Genomic DNA, 18,564 nt, shown 5'->3' on the forward strand with positions numbered 1-18,564 from the left:
GTATATACCACAGTAAGAGCTTGAAAAGACTGATTTCAAAATTCTCTGAGGTGGTGTGCTGTAATAACAAGTTGTCTCCTTTCAAATATCAGTCAGAATTTACAGGGAATGAAAATGTGAAAATAAGAAAAATTTGTGGGCTTTTCCTTTGAAAATCCAAATACATCACCTTGTAATTTGAATCTGTTTTAGAAGGTCGCCTTTAGTCCTCTTACATAGTATAAACATGTAACGCAAAACAATATCGGGGACTGCATTTTTTGAAATGGAACATATACATATCATGGTTCTAATAGATCCATGATAAAGTGGAGGCTGGCTTGACTGCAGCGGTTAAACCTTACTTTCAGGTGGGGGCTTCTCGTGGGATTTTGAAATCTCGTTAAGTCAGAAAAAAAACTGACTCCAAAAAAAAAAAAATGAAAAAATGTTACTCAGAAGAACAGAGCTTTTTTTTTTCTCAAGTGAATGACATTACGCTTTTTGAAAACCACACTATTAGGAGGTCTTTACTGTAAATCTTTATAACACAAGTACCCAAAGCACAGCTGATGACAAAACAAACAGGCATTTTGAAAATATATCACCATGTTATCACAGTTGTACAGAATCAGAGTGTAAACTTACAGGTTGTCACAGTGAAATATCAGCTGGAAAACAAATTGTACATTTGATATTTTTTGTATGATGTAATATTGTAAAACAAACATTTATGGGCATGGAATTACACAAAATGTAAAAACACAAAAATAGCATACTGGTATGATACAATTTTTCAAACATTCAGTAGACATATCATCTTAATGTAATGTTTACATTGATGGAAGTTTTAATGTAGAGCTGACAAATGTTGTTTTTGAAGCACAGGCATTAAAACAATATTTATAAGCCTCCTCTGTTCGTTTTGCAAAGGATCTTTTTAAAAGATCTCCTGAAGTCATTATTGAATACAGTGTAAATTACAGGATTTAGTGAGCTATTGCAGTAACCAAACCAGAAAAACATTTTGAACAGTGTCTCTGGGAGTCCTTCACAGCAGATATCACACAGGGCAATGAGTGTGTATGTGAAGAAAAAGGGGAACCAGCAGAGAACAAACACACCCATGACCACAGCCAAAACAAATGTGAAGCGTCTCTCTCTGTACTGTCTTCCTTTCCACTTGCTCACTCTCACACAGGGCTGCACCTCTGGCTTTGGAGAGGTTTCTCCAGGCCTCACCTGAGCCACTTTGGGTGTCCTAAGACCCCTCTTTTTCTTCAGGGAACACAGCATGATTTCATTCCCATCGGAGGAGGAGGGTTCTTCGTCCATGTCGGAACCATTGACCTCTCTGTCATCCCCCCCTTCCACCTCCCTCTCTTCTCCGTCTTTTCTCTCCATGGGATTCAGACCACACTTTGTCTCCTCTAAGTTGCCATTCTCTCTTTGCCTTACGCCCGGCGGGGCTCGTGTTCTTTTCTTGGCAATCTGGTAGATTCTGGCATACACTGTAATCATAATGATGCAGGGAGCAAAGAAGGAGGCAATACTGGAGAATATAATGTACCACTTCTCCTCGTTAATTCTACATTCAGGTTTGTCCTTGTTACCCTCGTTCTTTTTCATTGTGATGAGCGGAGGGAATGAAATGATGGCTGCCAGTACCCAAACTATCAAGACTGTGCATTTAATCCTGCGTGGTGTCCTCCTCAGGTTGTACTCAATCGCTTGAGTCACGGACCAGTACCTGTCCAGGCTGATGGCACATAGGTGAACGATGGACGAGGTGCAGAAGAGCACATCCAAAGCCAGGTAGATCTCACACCACACTTTACCAAAGTACCAGTAACCCATCAGCTCATTCGCTAAAGAGAAAGGCATCACTAAGGTGGCTACCAGGATGTCTGCACATGCCAGAGAAACTAAAAACAAGTTCTGAGGTGCTCTCAGGGCTCGGCTTGTGGTCACAGCAATTACTACCATGACATTGCCAAAGACAGTTTGCAGGATGAGGATACCCACCAGGATTGTTAGAGGCACAGAGGTCTGCACAGTATAAGAGTGCCTGGCAGGCAAAGTCTCATTTTCTCTGGTGAAGATAAAACAACCCATCAGGATGAGCTGTGGTGTCGATGATGTCTGAACAGTGCTTTGCTTGCCAGCGGTCTATTAATTGCATCCATTCAAGAACACATCATCAGAAGATTGAGTCTCCTCATTTTGTTGACTTGAAAATATTGTTGCTTCTTTCCTCTTTAGCAGTGGGAACATAAACACCATCAGAGAATAATTACAATACACGATTTTTTATACTAAAAGACCAAAATAAAAGATAATGAAGTGAATAAAGGGAACTTTGATTAAGTCCCGGTTTCCCACATCAGAAACTTAAAAATACATCTATTCCTTTAAAAAGTAATTCTTCATCCACCAACCTTTTTAGACTAAAAAATTGCAGTTAAGTCCCTTGGAAGACATTTCATAAAACAGACTTGCATTGTAGATAGATGATGCTGGCTCTGGCAGATCTTTTCATCTGCTGTGGCTGAAGTGGAGAGTACGTCTTTTATATGGGCTTGATCTGACGTTGAGGATCTGTGATGCTGGCTCCACTTCAGTAGAAACGGGAAGGGGCGGGGTTCATATGCTGCTGGAGATTTAAAAGCAATTTGTTGTTGCTCTCAGATCTGAAACCATTGGCTTATTATAACACTTACAATATTTTTGATTTATAGAAGTAATATCTGTAGTCTGTTAGTTTACAGAGGAGTAAAATTACACTGTATGGTTTGTATTTCTATTTCCTGAACACAGTGTTAAGATAAAAGAAAAATGGCTTTAAATAATATCTGAGTCTGTGGTGAGGGAGGGGAGATGAGATCAGTCACTGAGAAGAGCAGAAGCTGTACGTTTGTAGGAATAAAAATTTCATCCAGACAAATTTTCTTTCTTGATTACAAAGTAAAATAAATCAAAGTGAGCTTGTTGAAAAATATTTGTCTTTCTTTCATTCTTTCACATTTGACCTTTTTTCTTTCAATATTTTAATTGGTTTAATTATATGTAGTCATTGGGCAAGTTTGTTTCTGAGTATTCTTCTCTGCTGTATTTCTATGCTACTCGTTAGAAGCTGACATTCACTCAGAACAGTCTGATATAGCACCTTTATTTTGAGCTTCTCACAGGAAAACCAAAATGAATTACTCAGAAAAAAAATATTATTATTTTTTATTCAAGTGAATGCAATACACTTCTGTATTCTGTGATTAGGTTTGTGTTTCACAATCTTTGTGTTTTGTGTTTGCAATCAGCCACATTATTTGTGGTAGAGCCATAACATATATGAAGCCGACCTGAACCTGTAGTTTGAGAGACAAATAATATGAGAGCTTAGCTTCATGGTACAAACATAAAATCAGCTGTTGGGTTTTTTTTGTGACAATAAATGAACAATGTGTAACTTTATTTAGTAATGTAGTAGTAATGTATAGTGACTGACACTAACTGTTCTTAAATTTCAATATGCTGATATTAAAAATTGCATGCTTAATAGGATGATTTAAAAAAGAAGGAAGAAAATGTGAAGAAACTGTGCGCTATCAGGCGTTACCTAACTCCAGCAGGTGGCAGTACTGCAACATGTGCTATCTGCCACCAAAAACCCATGAAGAAGACGAAAAACCCCTGTTATCGCGAGAAAGTACGAGAAACTCGGCCACAGTTTCCGGTTGAGTATTTGTGTACTTGGACCGACTTGGACGAGCGAACTGTTTGTCGTTTGTGGCAAATAAACGAGTTGGAAATTTGAATGCTTGCTGTATTTATTGGTCAAGAACATTTATACGGAGGTAAGGTTACACACACTCTCTTTGTTTTGTGATTCCCCTCGGCCGCCCATAGCTAGCACTAACTTAGCTGTCGTGTGTTAAATTTACGTCGAAGAACAAGGGCCGAGGGACGTCGTTAGCCGCTTGAAGCTAATGGTAATGTCTAAACATCATACAACATTTCTCTTGTTGACTTTGACTAACCCCCCGATTCACTCAGTGAATGTTTACCACGGGTAACATCAGTATTTTGTGTAATTACGGTGATGCTAATGTAAAATAGCTCACTATTGGAATATGTATACTCAAAGGCAGCTATCGAGCATGTGCTAACACAGCCAGCCGAGTTTGTAAAATGTGTACTTTTTTTATTCTCACACAGATGTCGGACGATTTGGTAAAACAGTTAAGCAGCTACAAAGCTCAGCTGCAGCAAGTTGAAGTTGCCTTATCCACCGACCCAGACAATGAAGACCTTCTCAAACTCCAGAAAGACCTACAGGTTTGTCCATCTATGTGGATCCGTAACCTTTGTTATGTTTGTTTTTAGTTGAAGTATGGTGATTTGATGGGGGGTTTTTTGGTTGTTTTTTTGACAGCACTGAGTATTGTTCAATTTGGACTGTCAGTTGTATTAAATGATGTTTGAAGAATTCACATTGGTCTTTTGGAAAGGATGATTTTTGTGTCTTGTCTTCAACTATTTTGTGATGTTTTGCAAATGTTCCTTTATTACAATTGGAGGGCTATCCAATTAAAAGGAAAGTAATGTTCAAGTAAGGATTTGCTTATACAAGAGTTCCATAAATAAGTGTGTGTATATAATTAGTTTTTTTGTTTTTAAAGCATGATGAAAATATTAAACAAAAGTAAAATCAACAGTGATAACAATCGTCCTCGGCATTGTCACCACCCGGGCCCTAAATATAACAACCATTAAACAACAAATATAAGCCAAATGTAGCAAAGAAGTACAAGTTATTAGTTGCAGTCCTACATTAGAACTGTATTTCTCATTGCTGAAATTCCTATGGAAATAAGGCAAGACCAATTATTTCAGTTGAAGAAGCCACTAAAAGCGACTAAGCATTGATAAAAGAATGGTTTCCTGGAGACCCCATGAACATCTTTATCTCTTTTTTCTACAGGAAGTCATTGATTTGACAAAAGACCTCCTAACCTCACAGCCCACTGAGGGTGCTTCAACTACAAATGGCTCAGACACAGTTCCCTTTAAACATGGTTGGAAAGTGGGGGACAGGTGTATGGCTGCATGGAGTCAGGACGGACAGTGAGTGTCGCCTGTCTCTTCTCATGACAACATTACACGCAACCGCATGCATACAAGTGTAGAATGTTTGTATTGGTTTTATGGATTGGGTTCTGTCCATCCATGTTAATAGTTTATCTTTGGCCTCTGAGACATCAAATTAAGTCTCAACGTGTAAACGTGCATCCCTGGCTAACTATGCCACCAGGATGCTGTGGTTTGTTTGACTTTGAATATGGTACATATCATCCCTGAATGCATTTACCTGAAATGAGTGAACATGCACAGTAATCTTACGTTCATATATCAAGATATCCACTCATTTATATATATTAATGCTAAACTTTGTTTCTTAAGTAGAGCTTGAGTCTTTGGCTCATACTCACCTGCTTACAGACGTGACTTTTTTGCAGGGTGTATGAGGCCGAGATTGAGGAGATAGACCGAGAGAACGGCACTGCAGCAGTTACCTTCACCGGATACGGGAATGCTGAAGTGATACCTCTGCAGAACCTCAAAGAAGCAGAGGAGGGGAGACGCAATGATGACGACGGTGGGAAGCCCAAATCAAAGTATGTACAAAAAATTCACACTCATTTCATGTACTCCTTCTTGATAATATTTTAATGACAATAAACAGAGCCTTTATTGGTAGTAATAGTAAGCTTGGTTTGCACTCATGGCACTCATCAGTTGGACACTTGGACAGTTTGTTTAGTTAACCTTAGTTTGTCTCATATACTGTAGATCTAGTCTTTGTGACAGTTTGTTACAATAATTTGCTGATTTTGGATTGGTGCCACAGTTTGATGTTTGAGCAGGGAAACACTGGCAATTTTTAAACTATCAAAATTATCTAAAACTAATCACAAAACCAGTTTCTGATGCTAAAAGTTGCTCATTTGGCAGCGCAGTACTAATAATTGACATATCTTGGTTGTGCATTTATTTAATAAGCTTCTTCAACAGCAATAGATTTTGTGGATTTCAGATTGGTGTTGTACATCATGAACATGATTGTTCAGGGCAGATGTTCCTCCTCTTTGCAGGAAAGAGCAAATAGCAGAACAGAGGGAGTACAAGAAGAAGAAAGCCCAGAAGAAAGTCCAGAGGATGAAGGAGCTCGAGCAAGAGAGGGAGGAACAAAAGTCAAAGTGGCAACAGTTCAACAACAAGGCCTACTCAAAGAACAAGAAAGGACAGGTAAGATTTCTTTTTTTAGAGGCCTGGTTTTATTTGAGAGTAGGCAAATGGTCATACTCTGTAGATGCCTTATTTCTTGCTAGATATATCCCACAGTAGTGCTACAGTAGTAAAACTAATAATCATGAAACGTAAATATTCGTAACAATTGATAATTGATTCTGTTATTTTTTGCAGGTGAAAAGGAGCATATTTGCATCCCCAGAAAGTGTAAATGGAAAGGTTGGAGTCGGAACATGTGGTATTGCAGACAAGCCTATGACCCAGTACCATGACACGTCAAAATACAATGTCAGACATCTAATGCCCCAATGACCTAATATATTCTGTACATAAAAAATCCACTGTATACTAGCTATATCAGTGCTTTCCATTGTGTTTATATATGAGTTACGTTTCTCAAGTAAAGAAGGCTTTGAAAGGAATTGCTTGCACACCATTGTTTGAGATATTGATGTAGTTTTCCTTTATATTATGTAGGTACAACAAAAACATTTTTTTCCTGCACTTGAACAAGGTCACATGTGATGCAAAAACAGGAAGTTGTGTTTTAGAAAAGCCGAAAAGTTTGCTGTATGTTCAGCTTCCACTGAGGCCAAACACTTGCTAAAATGTGTATAAATATACACCTGTAGAATTAGTGTATACATTTTAGGCTGGATTTTCAATACCGACCAGTTCTTGATGTGTCGTTATTAATGGCATTGATTTGAGAAGGCTGAATTTAAATTTTAATTTCTGTATATATAACAGTGAAATAAACATTGTTACCTTTTCAGTTTTTTTAAGAGTTGCCCCCCACTGCATCTGGGCTGTTTTTACATGACCTTTTCATTGTGGTTCTGTCGGGTCCTGTAGGTGGCAGTAAAGACTTGTATCATTTATTAATAAATCCATGTCGTGAGCAGCACGCTGCAACTTTAAATACAACCCATTTTTCCATTGAAGTTCTATGAGTTTTTTGTTTGATATGTTGTATGGGTTATGTTAACCACAGATCTATTTGAAATGTGTTTTTGTTGCACAAAATCAATGCTGGGAAATTATTACAATGCAAGAAACTCAACGTGATTACCTAAATGCAAATGGTAGGCTCACCAAAAAAGACAATATTGGTAATGTCTGGGTAGAAGAGGTTTATTAAGATTCCAGGGACAGTTGTCAGGAGCTGTAACAAAGTATTTAGCAGGGGACCAGCAGCACATGTTTTGCAAAAAAGTCACCTTGGATGGCTGATTAAGCACAAGAAAAAACATTCTGGGGTGTGCTTCAACATACTTCCTTAACAAAAGTCTTTTTCATAGTGCATTTTATAGTTTCCCAAACAGGTTGTGGGGAGAAAAGACCTGTAACAAGGAACTTTTGTGCAAGAGTTATACCCATGTTAAGACACAATTTGGTGGTGATCTACTTAGGACTTGGACCATAAAAATGCAGATACATGGTCGTATTGAAATGGTGATGGGTCATATTATCTTATTTGGTTTCATGGATTTGAACAGGTCAGCAGTGCAATTCTCTGTCAAATATACATTGAATTATTCGTGGGAAGCCTCCAGATTTCATAGACTTGTACATTTTCTGCTACAATACAAAAAAGATACCGTATTAAACATTTAAGTATAAACCAAAATTAGTACTCTGTAGTGTTTATGTTGGTCATGCTACAGACATTTGTATAAGACTTCAATCCAAAGCACATTACAACATGATTAGAAAGGCTACATTCAATACACATGCACCATAGCTTTTTTTTTCTTTCTTTTTAAATCAATTACAATCATTTTTACTGCTGATTATTAATAACCGATAACCACTACTGGAGCAAGTGGAGAACTAGCAAACCGTAATTTGGTGTTGGACGGACAAAAGTGTGTCATTACGACAGCCAACATTAAAGATATGGTAAAAACTAGACGTGTTATTGCTTGAGCCTTGTGCTTGGACAAGTGCGGGATAGCTTATTATTGTCTAGATAAAAATGAAATGGAATATGCGCACAGTGTGAAAGATGATTCCTTTCAACAAAACGCCACTGAGTAATGCACTAAACCTGTAGCACTGCATATGTTTCAGTGGGGATTAATAACATCAAGTAATTTGTAAACATAAAAAAAGGGGGAAAAAATATTAACAGCAGTTTTCTTATTTTGTTTTTTTGTATTTTTTTTTCCATTCAAGCATGGCCGAGACCTAGCTACAGTACAATTAAATATACCAAAAATAAATACTATGATCATATGCAAAATAAATTAGAACAACATCGGTGGACTACACACCACCTGTTTGGATATGACTGCGCTTCAGTCAAGAGAAGGGACACCACATGGATCAATGATGGTTGTGGGTCCTAAAGCAAAGGTTATAGAAGTGTAATAAACATTTTGGAATGCAGACATTGTAGCCCTTGTCACTGGCTTGTGCACTGACAAGAAGTGCCTTCTGGATATAGTATCCAAAGAAAAAGGGCAATGTTTTTACAAGGCAAATGGAGCAAACGTTCCCAATGGTGAGCTTCTAGCTGGTACTGTTTTTTTGTTGTTTTTTTTTGTCTGTCTGTGTGTGTGTTTGTGTGTCAGTATTTTTTGCTGGTTTCAGAAGATCAACTTGACTAAATGTAGAGTTTCCCCTTCATGGGTCCTCTACGGGATCAGTATTGAGTGCAGGTATGGATTATTCAAGCTGGCTACAGGTAAAGGGAGATTCAGTTGATTGGTTTAGTCAACTTTTAAAGTGAGGAAACTGTATATTGACTGAGATGTTGATTTGAGGCTGATGTATAAAATGATTCAGGTCGATGTAGAGGAGCCCCTTGAATTCTGGAAAGAGACCATTTTAAACTTTTAGACTGAGTTTGAACTTAAGGCTGGTTCTCAGTTGGAGATGTTTCATTTGTCAGGTAAAGGTGGGACAGAGGCTGGTTCTTCTTAAGATAGGTAACCTAAATTGCAAAAGAGAATGGAGCTGTAGGCTGGTAGTTGGAGAGGTGAAAGCCATGTAAGACTGCAGCTGTAGTAGCTAGATGTATAGGCTGGTGCTTCAAGCAGAGAAGGCCAGTTTTAGACTGCATGTGGAGTATCCCTCATCACTGGCTAGGCTCTGCCGGCTGCTGTGATCATCCAGGTCACTTGCACCACTGGTGCTTACGCTGTCCATCTCTCCATGGGAGAACTCAGTGCTTTCCACATCAACTTCAATTTCCTCTGTTCAAAAAGAAAACAAAACATTAACATGATTTCAGATCCATTTTCTGAATTATATACTGTAAGTCTTAATTTGATATATACAAAGTGTCAGATTTTCAAACAAATAGATTTAAATGACTTTCAAGCACATGATGCTACGTGTGCCTTTGGCTAAAGACCTTGATTTGGATACTAACCTCTGTCAGACTCTGAGCGGTCCGAGTCCATCCGTGAGCCCAGGCTGTCTGTGCGGACCCTCTCCCTCTCGCCATAAGTCTGCAGCTGGGCTAGCTGCCTCTGCAGGTGCCTCTGCTCTCTCTCTAAGGTATCCAGTTGGTGCTGACTCCTCCGGTCCACCTCTTCAAGTTTCTGAAAAGAGGAAAAACAACAGTCAGTTTTATCATTGATGTGTGGAAACCTATGATAGTCATGATGACCAGTGTGTATGGATGTGCGACACCCCTCTAGGTACTACCCATGATTAACTGCAAAGTATGGTGAATGTATCTGGTGTGCATGACTGTGATGTTAATATGAAGTTGTTGCTGCCACCCCCTGTGCCTTCTGATGAATTACTCAACACAGAAGAATAGTAAGTTGCTGGTTGGATTCTAGTGAGCAAGCTGGTGTCTATGTGTGGGGGTGGGGGTGGTTTCAGTGTGCAATTGAAAGTAAAGATCATTCGGTCTGGCTTCTTGCCCTTTTTGCTCCAATATATTAAACTTCCCCACTTTGAGATTGATTTTGATCTACTTGTGGTGTCCAGCTGTAGTTTTGAAACCAGGACTGTACAGTTCAACATACACAAACCGAAAGAAACCGAAAAAGTCTTTTAGGTCACTCTATCAAATGACCAAAGTCCTGAAGATGCACTATGAAACTATATAATCATAAAGGAAGATAGGATCCAATCACTTAATGCCAATCATCACATCTGATCAAGTCATAAAAAACATTTATGCTACCATAGTGGCAGACTTAGTCCTCCTGACGTTTAATATGCGAGCCAGCTGAAGACTTAAAATAAAATCATTAGTGCTCAGAAATGTGCCAGTTAAATAAAATGCATTATTATTGTTATGATGATTATGGCTGTTCTGGTTCATTTCCTCAGTCTCCCATGTGTAAATATTTCCCTGATACAACAATGTTTGTTTGCTTGAACTTGCATGAATGACACGTTGAGCCAGACGACAACAACACCAAAACCAATTTGCTTGCAAAGCAATAGCCTTTTTGTAAATATTTCAACTGTTATCCTCTTACACCACCGTGCCATGTTGGTAAACAAGAATAAATTCTAAAGCTTAGATTTTTTTGGAACCAAGTGCTTCTATCCATGATTAATGTGAGAAGATGTTTGTGCAATTCCTATTAGAGAAACAGCAATAAATGGAGTTTGGTACAAGTAAGAGTAGCACTCCTGTGCTTTTCCTGTAGCACAATACAGGGTGTTGTTTTTCTTTTTTTTCTGTTACTTCCTGCAGCTGTGAGCTTCATGCTGGCTGCACCTGCTTCACCCTTCTACACTATACTACACAGCCTCTGGTTCTAAAAATACAACACAGCAGCATTCAGAAGCCACATTTCCTGGACTTCAAACAGGCAGGTCCAAAGTCAACAGTTGACATCATAGGTGTTTATCCATTACCCCCTGCTGTGATTACACTCCCACAGACTGCTGCCAGGACCGCTTTCATATTGCAGCCCTCAGTCATCCCTCAGCTGCTCCCCACTGCAGGAGTCTGCACAGACGGGGGCCGTGAAAGGTGAATATTAAAAAAAAGAAAAAAAAAAAAAGAAGTCTGGCTTAGATTGTAGCCACCGGGGGAGCCACAGTGTTGAGTGTTGGATGCTTTAACATTGCTGAATCATTTGAGCCATCCTTTATCTCATGTAGTTCACACACTCATCAGTCCATTCAGGCAGGCAGCTCCAACAATTAGGACAGATCTGGTGCCCTCAAGACCAGTGCACTATTCTCACATTTTCCTGTAGAGTGAAAGACACAAGACCTAATCAAAGACTTGCCATGGGTTCAAAATCCTGCGAAGGACAGCCCTGACAATAGCTCCGGGGAGATTTGCTCAAAGGAAGAGAAAAACTGAAATAACTGAGCAGCAACCAGAATGTCCTAATGCCGGGGCCAAAGTGCCTGAAGGTGCAGTTCATGTAATGATTCTGAGAAAATGGACTGTCTAGAAATGTCTGGGAAACCCCCTCCCCAACTTCTTTGTTTCTGTATGTGGTCAATATCTCATTTAACCACCTTTTAGTGTGAGGCAACTGGGAAACAATTTAGCACAAAACTGGCCTCATTTGTGTGTCCGTCATCTTGAAGTTAGACATGTAGCCAAACCAAAAAAGTTCAAATGTGAGGTAGAAAATCTCCCCTCTCCCTGGTGTTTATACTGAATCAAGTATGATTACAAATCAAACAGGAGCAGTTATACCTTTTCATCTGGCAGCACATGTTGAAGGAACACACCTTAAGATGTACAGAATTGCAGGGTTCAGATGGATTTCAGACTAAATATTGAGCTTTCCATGTAGAGAGTGCAGCTGCTGTGAGATCACACTTGAGGGACACTAAAGCATCTTTAAAGCACGGAAAACCAGACACTGTTTGTTACCATGAGTGACAGCAGGGGGACTAAATGCAATTTTTGTTCTAAAATAGAAAACAGCATCAAGCTATTGACTGGTGAAGCTTTTGTTCACTATGGATTCACATTGGGTCTCACACTGGAATGAAAAGGGCCCTCCCCTGTATATCAAAGTCATCCTCTGTTGTGCTGCAGATCCATATCTGCTGTCGACACATCATCAACTGTTTTTTTTACTTGTGGGATCAGCCACAAAACTCTTCATTCTAAGTATCTGTGATAGGCACACATTTGCTTCTGTTAGTGCTCTCATTGTTACAGGGGTTTCCTAGAGTACCACACCTTGATATGTGCTTTGGCCTTGTTGAGCAGTCCCAGCGTGGTGTGCCGACTGCAGTCTGGTCCCAGAGGGATGAGGGACTTGAGCCTCTCCAAACACAGGCGGAGATGTGCTCGTCTGGGGGAGGGAGAGACAATCAAGAAGGGTCATGGCATATGCGTGCATGAGAGGGTAAATATGCATGACAAAGCTGAAAATGAATTTCCAGACTACTGTATTCTAGTCCTCTGCACTGATCCTGATTAGTCCAATTATGTTACTTCCTCCTAATCCACTTTGATTAGAATGGTAAGAGTTACAGCAAACAGCTATTTGATTGGTCCTGATTAACTGTAATTATGATACAATCAAACCATCTGTGAGGAGCAATGTCACAGTCCAAATATTGAGTGACTTGATTTATTTGTTTATCCATAGTGCTAGTTAGCCACGCAATCTGACTCCTTTTGAAATTACATATGGATCTGTCTGGCCCCCGATTTAAAAAGCTGCTGAGGTCGGCCCGACGCTGTGTTTCTGATCCACCAAGGCCTCTGGGCCTGTGATCTAAATGAATGCAGAAACTGCAAAGGACACTCGCTATCCTTTCAAATAATGGAGTAAAATGTAGGTCAAGTTGTGATGTCATCTCTTCCCCCTGCACTGGCCACCATTTTGTAATGATTTTTTTTAAAAAAGGTACACGGTACGAAAAAAGCTTTCCTCGAGAAGATACTCTTTCTCTCATCACTTAGACTGAAATTCTCCCACACATGGCTGGACGTTTAATTTTAGGATGAATGTGTCGTGACATTTGTTTCTCCCTCAAAGCAGAGGCTAGCACATCCTGCAGCTATAGAAGCAAGCTGCTGTTAGATTTGCAGCTGAGAATCTCTCAGGAAGGAGCCCTGTTGTCTGGAAACAGACGGTTCCCGTTTGCTGACTGGGGAAATGTCTGCATGTCCTCCAGGAACAGTGCTGCAACTGGGGCTGCATTACACCTCCCTTTTATTTGCCTTGCAAAATGCACACTGCTATCGTACACAGGAGGAGAATTTCCAAATTGTTGATAAAAAAAAAGAAGCCCTTTTTGAAGTCGTGCGCTGATAAGCTCATTTATGGGGCTACGGCACATCCCGTTGTGAAATGTATGGTCAACATGTTTAGCATAGCACCAAAATATGCAAACATGGCAGAATGGAGGAAGCTTTTGGTTTATCAGCTGGGAGCTCCATTTTGAGACCGCTGGTGCTTGAGATAAACTCTGTGTAGCTGCAGTAGTTTAAAGACAGTGGGGATTCTGTCCTCCTGCTGTAATTTGACTTTGGCCCATCTGCATTTTGAACTTGTACCATACATGTAACAAAAGGTGGTTGAGGGTTAACAGAAGGAGAACTCTGTGGTGACTTCCCCTGTCACATTTCACTCTCATCACCTTGTTCCTTTTTCTTGTCCTTGATATCAGAGCTACCTTTCTGCATCGTCACTTTTATCATAAACATGCACTCACTCAGTCATGTTTTACTCACCTATTCTTTTCCAGTTCATTGTGTGCTGACCTGTTGAAATTGTAGATATAAACAACTGTCAACAACTGTTAGGCAAGTATGGAAAATGAAACTTAATGCAAACATAATATATCATACACTTAATACAGTTTTAGTAATGACCATTGTCCCCTTTTCAGGATCATTTACCTACCTATTGTGAATATTGTCCAATTTCCTGTTTTTGAATTTACGTTGTTTCTGTTGATGTGCGGTCTGGCTTGCAGGGTATGTTGAAGCGTACCCGTGCTCACATTCTGATGATGAAAAGGATTAAGAGGATTACATGTGTGAATGTGTGTGTGTGTGTATATGTATATACTGTATAGTTTTTAGAGATGTGCTACATGCAGAAAGCCTCCTGGATGACTGGATTTGCAAGGATGAATGTGACCTTATTTGCCCCAAATTGTGCGTTACATGTTAAAACTTTGATATTATATTACACAGACAGTGACTGAAAAATATTAAGAGCTTATTAATACACTATGTAATGAACATGTATGATATAATTATGTATTTTATGTAAGTCAGCCATTTTGTACTTGTTCACAACAGTCAGTATAGCCTACCCACAGGAAAGTGGGTCATGAGTAAGAATATTTATATCAAAACTCCTTTCTATTCTGAAGTACTGTATTCTTACTGTTGCTTAAAAAGCCTACAATTCCCATGAACCCTCCTTCCCAGTAACATACTACGTTTAACATGAACCTGCGCGTGATTGGCTGTTTGCAGTGACTCTGGCGCTGGGAACATGTTTCCCGACCAATGAAAACTTTACAATTTGTTCCATGTGGAAACCATGTGAACAACACATACAAGGAAGCAGCAGCTGCTGCCTCTGAAAAATGATAGCTGGGCTTTCAATTGGAAATGTTTAGAGGAAATGAAATCTAAATCGCAGTTTGCAGATGCACTTAATAGCACCGTGAATGCGACATTTTTTTTTGTGTGTGGACATGATATTTAAAGGGAACCATCGTGAGAGGAGCAGCGATAAACTGAGATGGAAGATTAAATGAGACATTTGGAGTCTCAAACCACAGTGTTTTACATGTATTAACACAGATGTGTACATATAAGCCTGTTGGAAAATAATTCATACATGAAATGCTGTAATTTCTTTTATCTCTCCCAAGGTCTGCTAAAGACCAGATTTAGTGGCAGATGATGATTTAGCTGCAGGCTATTGTTGCAATAAAAATCAGTTTCTGGCGATGCGTTTGCTTCCTGAATTTAAAAATGAGGAAAAAATTCTGACTTGTTATGAACTGATGGAAATTTGAAAGTGTTATGTTTGATCGGACAATAGTTTTTCAGTAGCAGGTGAAATATCATTGGCTGCTGACGGGCCAGTTCATCTGTCCGCTGCGCGTCTTTTGTCGCCTTCGCCTCTATTGTTGTCTGCTCGGCGCATTACATGGTAATATCCCCTACAGCCCGTGTTTACTTACTTCCGTTGTTCTTCTCGATATTTTCTATGTAATTTGCTGCATCGAGCAGCACTTGTACGTTCTTCATAAAAGTGCCGATTTGGTCCATTGCGGAACATTTGGAGTATAAAACGTCGCTGAAAGAATAGTCGGACATCTCTCCGAAATCCTGCTGGTCCATGGACGCATCGGACTCCGACAGGACCTCCTCGGGTTTCAGCTCGCTGTGCTGTCGCACGTACTTTACCATTTTCACTTGAGGCTTTGTATTTTTTGTGGGGGGCTTTGACAAAGAAGCAGCGCTGAAATTGCACTCCTTGTCCCGTCTGTGCACTGAGCGGATGACTGAAATGAACCAGGCTGGATGGAATTGCAGTCCTTAGCCTCAGCCACTTGCCCTACTTGGTGGATAATCCCTCCCACTAACGCATGCACATTGCATTCATTGTCAACTGTGCCATAATAAATCCTCATTATCAATACTGCAGGAGAGTAACAAATAACACACTTATGTTCAGTGACATTCTGAAATAACACCCGCTTTCTTTTGAAACAATGCTGCTTTATTTGAGTTGACATAAAATGAATAATTACCTATGACAAAAATAAGAGCTGCCTTTCATGTGCACACAGTTCTGGCTGAATATGAATGTGAATAGACTTTAAAAGTGAAAAAGCATTAGGAGCACATGGTAAATATACAGCATCAGGTCTAATCAATGGTGCAACCTGGATATCAGGGACAGCTGCCAGGGTTGGTCTCAGTTATAAATATGTAATCACTTGAAGCTTCTGTGTTATTAAAGGGCTCCCGGGCAGTAATGCTCTAATATTAGAATCACACTAATATAATCTGTAATTAATTTGCCTTTGCATTTGGGTGTCTGTGATACTTTGAGGTAATTTTCCTATTCTATGCAACAATGAGTTAGTTTTCAGGAGTCTTTCTCTGGGCATGACTGCAATACATTCATATGATTTTAGAGGCGGTTTAAGCTTATTTGTCTAAGTAGTCATGTTGTCTTTCCCCTGCTGTGTTTCTTGAAGGCTTCATCTTTGTTTTTATGCTGTGCGCTTTTGCTTTTTCCTTAAATGTGCATGGAGATCACATGAAAGTGATAATTTGGTAATATTCTGACTCATTTTAAAATGAGCAGCACCCATCCCTTGGGGGTTGTTTTATATCAGTGGGCAACATAATTTACATGATAGTGAAAGTGACCACACTTTACTAGCTTTTAAAGTCATCGTCCCGCTGGGGGGAGAAAAAAAAAAAAACTAACCTTGAAATTGAATTTACTTCTAGCTTGATGGTCAACTTCTGTTGTCCTTTTGACGGATTAAGAAGTCATTTTCCCCCACACTGTGAGGGATGAAGGAGGACAGAGGGGAAAGGGCCTGCCTTTACGAGGCCAGCCATGCGTGCAGGGCTGTGTTGTGCCTCTGAGACAATGGGTGCAGATGGCTGGCCCGCTGCAGATGTGGCCAAGCCTGTAACGGACGCCTGTGAGAGAGTACACCCTCCCATGGAGTCTATTTCAGCCGCCTGGCAAGGCCTGACACACACAGACAGTCCTGATCTGGACGCTGAAACAGAGACGCATACTTTAGGGGCAAAAACAGGCTACATTCATGAACCGATGCAAATGTGCTTTAGAAAATCTGAACAAATAAAGGTCTGTTTTTTAAATATGGATGCTTTTCTCTTAGTTTGTAGCCGTTTCCATTTAATTAAAGCTTGTGTAACTAGGGCATTGCTAATGCACAGACATCATCTACTGCTACCTCTTGTGCTCAAAAAGGTCCAATGAATAAAGTCAGACATGGACAGATAGATCCGTGGGGGATGGAAACTGACAGTATTTCGCCAGGAAAGGGCTCAGTGGTGCTGTGAAGCTCGTGCACAGACTGTGACTGTGTGTACTGCACACTGATAGCGACAGCGTAGAAAGCTGACCCGCTGTAGGTTGGTGTAGAATGTGACCCCAACTGGAGTAATCTGAAAAGCCTGAGGATTACATCAGTGGCTCGGCTGTCACAGAGGAGGCAAAGTCACACATTGCTGGTGTGTGTGTTTCTAAAAGAATGCACCAAACATCCCATCTGGTGGTCGCACGCAGCAGATACAAAATCTACCCATTTATCTACCTCTACCTCTCTTTTTATCTATCCGTCTGGCACATGCAGGTGGTCTGTTAAGACAGCGCTCTCAGATAAAGCATAATGCAGCAGCCGTCCCCTGTTGTTTTAAAACAATAGCTGCACTTTGCCCTGAGGTCACAGCAGAAGGACACCCCAGCAGGCCAGACGTGTGTCACCTGCTTTGTCCTCTCCTTAGTACTGTCAGGGCACAGAAGAGCTCAGCGCTAAGCTTCATCATTCACACATCGTAAGGGATTGTTCAGATAATAAGTTTGGATCCCGGCTGGCCCAGTTCATTTTTCAGTTAACGACTGAAAAACATTCAAAGGAGAAATTGAGATAAAGAAAAATACAGTTCTCTTATTGTTCCCCTGACTGGAGAAAAGCAATTCCCAAATTATACAAATAATTTATTCTCGAGAATTTTGAGCGTTTCACGATGAATTGTTTAAACTGAATCTCCATCAGGAAGTCTTACTTTAAAATATAATGTTGTTATATATGTTCAAAATGTCTATGTGATCTGATGCCCTACCTTTGACCTCATCCTTCTGGCCTTATGTCATCTCACAGGAGAGGTGTGTGTAGGATGTAGGATGGGGTTGGTGAAGGTATTGATCCTGTCACTCCCCCAACATGAACACCTGTTGGAGACACCAAATCCCCTCTTTGTCTCCACAGACCCCTCTCACAGTGGATTACCATGACAACGCCCATGCATAACATGGCTGAAGACTGATTATACAGCTTCACATGGTCAATTATCAGTGAACAGGGTGCATTGTTTTAGGAGACGCTGCCTTTTCTTGTGTAAAGAAAGGGGAGGCTGTGGGTAGTTTTCTAGAAAGCTTTATTTCATCTTATTTTGTCTGTTAGAAATAGATCTAATCAGCTAGAGTTTCACACCATGCCGGAATGAAACGTAGCATGTGAAATAAATGCAAACACACCAACAACATCAGAAACCTTTCGTATTTAAAGGTACGTTTGAGTAAATATAAGAGGCGATAACATCAAATATCCTTTCAATAAGCAAGAGAGCAATGA

General features: G+C 40.0%; 3 protein-coding genes across 3 annotated transcripts; 1 reads left to right on the plus strand and 2 right to left on the minus strand.

Annotated features, from left to right (window-relative positions):
* Positions 1 to 611: 611 nt before the first annotated feature.
* On the minus strand, positions 612 to 2,500 carry LOC146973361 (alpha-2A adrenergic receptor-like). Its single transcript, XM_085799827.1, has 2 exons — positions 2,418 to 2,500; positions 612 to 2,235 (listed from the first exon to the last, which is right to left on the minus strand). The coding sequence occupies exon 2, from the start codon at positions 2,092 to 2,094 to the stop codon at positions 883 to 885; it is 1,212 nt and encodes a 403-aa protein (XP_085655953.1). The 5' UTR covers positions 2,095 to 2,235; positions 2,418 to 2,500; the 3' UTR covers positions 612 to 882.
* Positions 2,501 to 3,704: 1,204 nt separating this feature from the next.
* smndc1 (survival motor neuron domain containing 1) lies at positions 3,705 to 7,229 on the plus strand. The gene is made up of 6 exons (XM_085799831.1): positions 3,705 to 3,830; positions 4,192 to 4,311; positions 4,958 to 5,100; positions 5,493 to 5,651; positions 6,129 to 6,282; positions 6,460 to 7,229. The coding sequence occupies exons 2-6, from the start codon at positions 4,192 to 4,194 to the stop codon at positions 6,595 to 6,597; spliced, it is 714 nt and encodes a 237-aa protein (XP_085655957.1). The 5' UTR covers positions 3,705 to 3,830; the 3' UTR covers positions 6,598 to 7,229.
* A 169-nt stretch (positions 7,230 to 7,398) lies between these two features.
* Positions 7,399 to 15,796, minus strand: LOC146973363 (max-interacting protein 1-like). Its single transcript, XM_085799830.1, has 6 exons — positions 15,397 to 15,796; positions 14,094 to 14,196; positions 13,922 to 13,951; positions 12,416 to 12,530; positions 9,665 to 9,836; positions 7,399 to 9,485 (listed from the first exon to the last, which is right to left on the minus strand). Exons 1-6 carry the CDS (start codon positions 15,623 to 15,625, stop codon positions 9,322 to 9,324), a joined length of 813 nt encoding a protein of 270 aa, XP_085655956.1. The 5' UTR covers positions 15,626 to 15,796; the 3' UTR covers positions 7,399 to 9,321.
* Between the last annotated feature and the right edge of the window lie 2,768 nt (positions 15,797 to 18,564).

This window comes from Trachurus japonicus, chromosome 15, assembly GCF_045865225.1.
Source record: "Trachurus japonicus isolate A0001 chromosome 15, Traja_1.0".
Classification (NCBI taxonomy): Eukaryota; Metazoa; Chordata; class Actinopteri; order Carangiformes; family Carangidae; genus Trachurus; species Trachurus japonicus.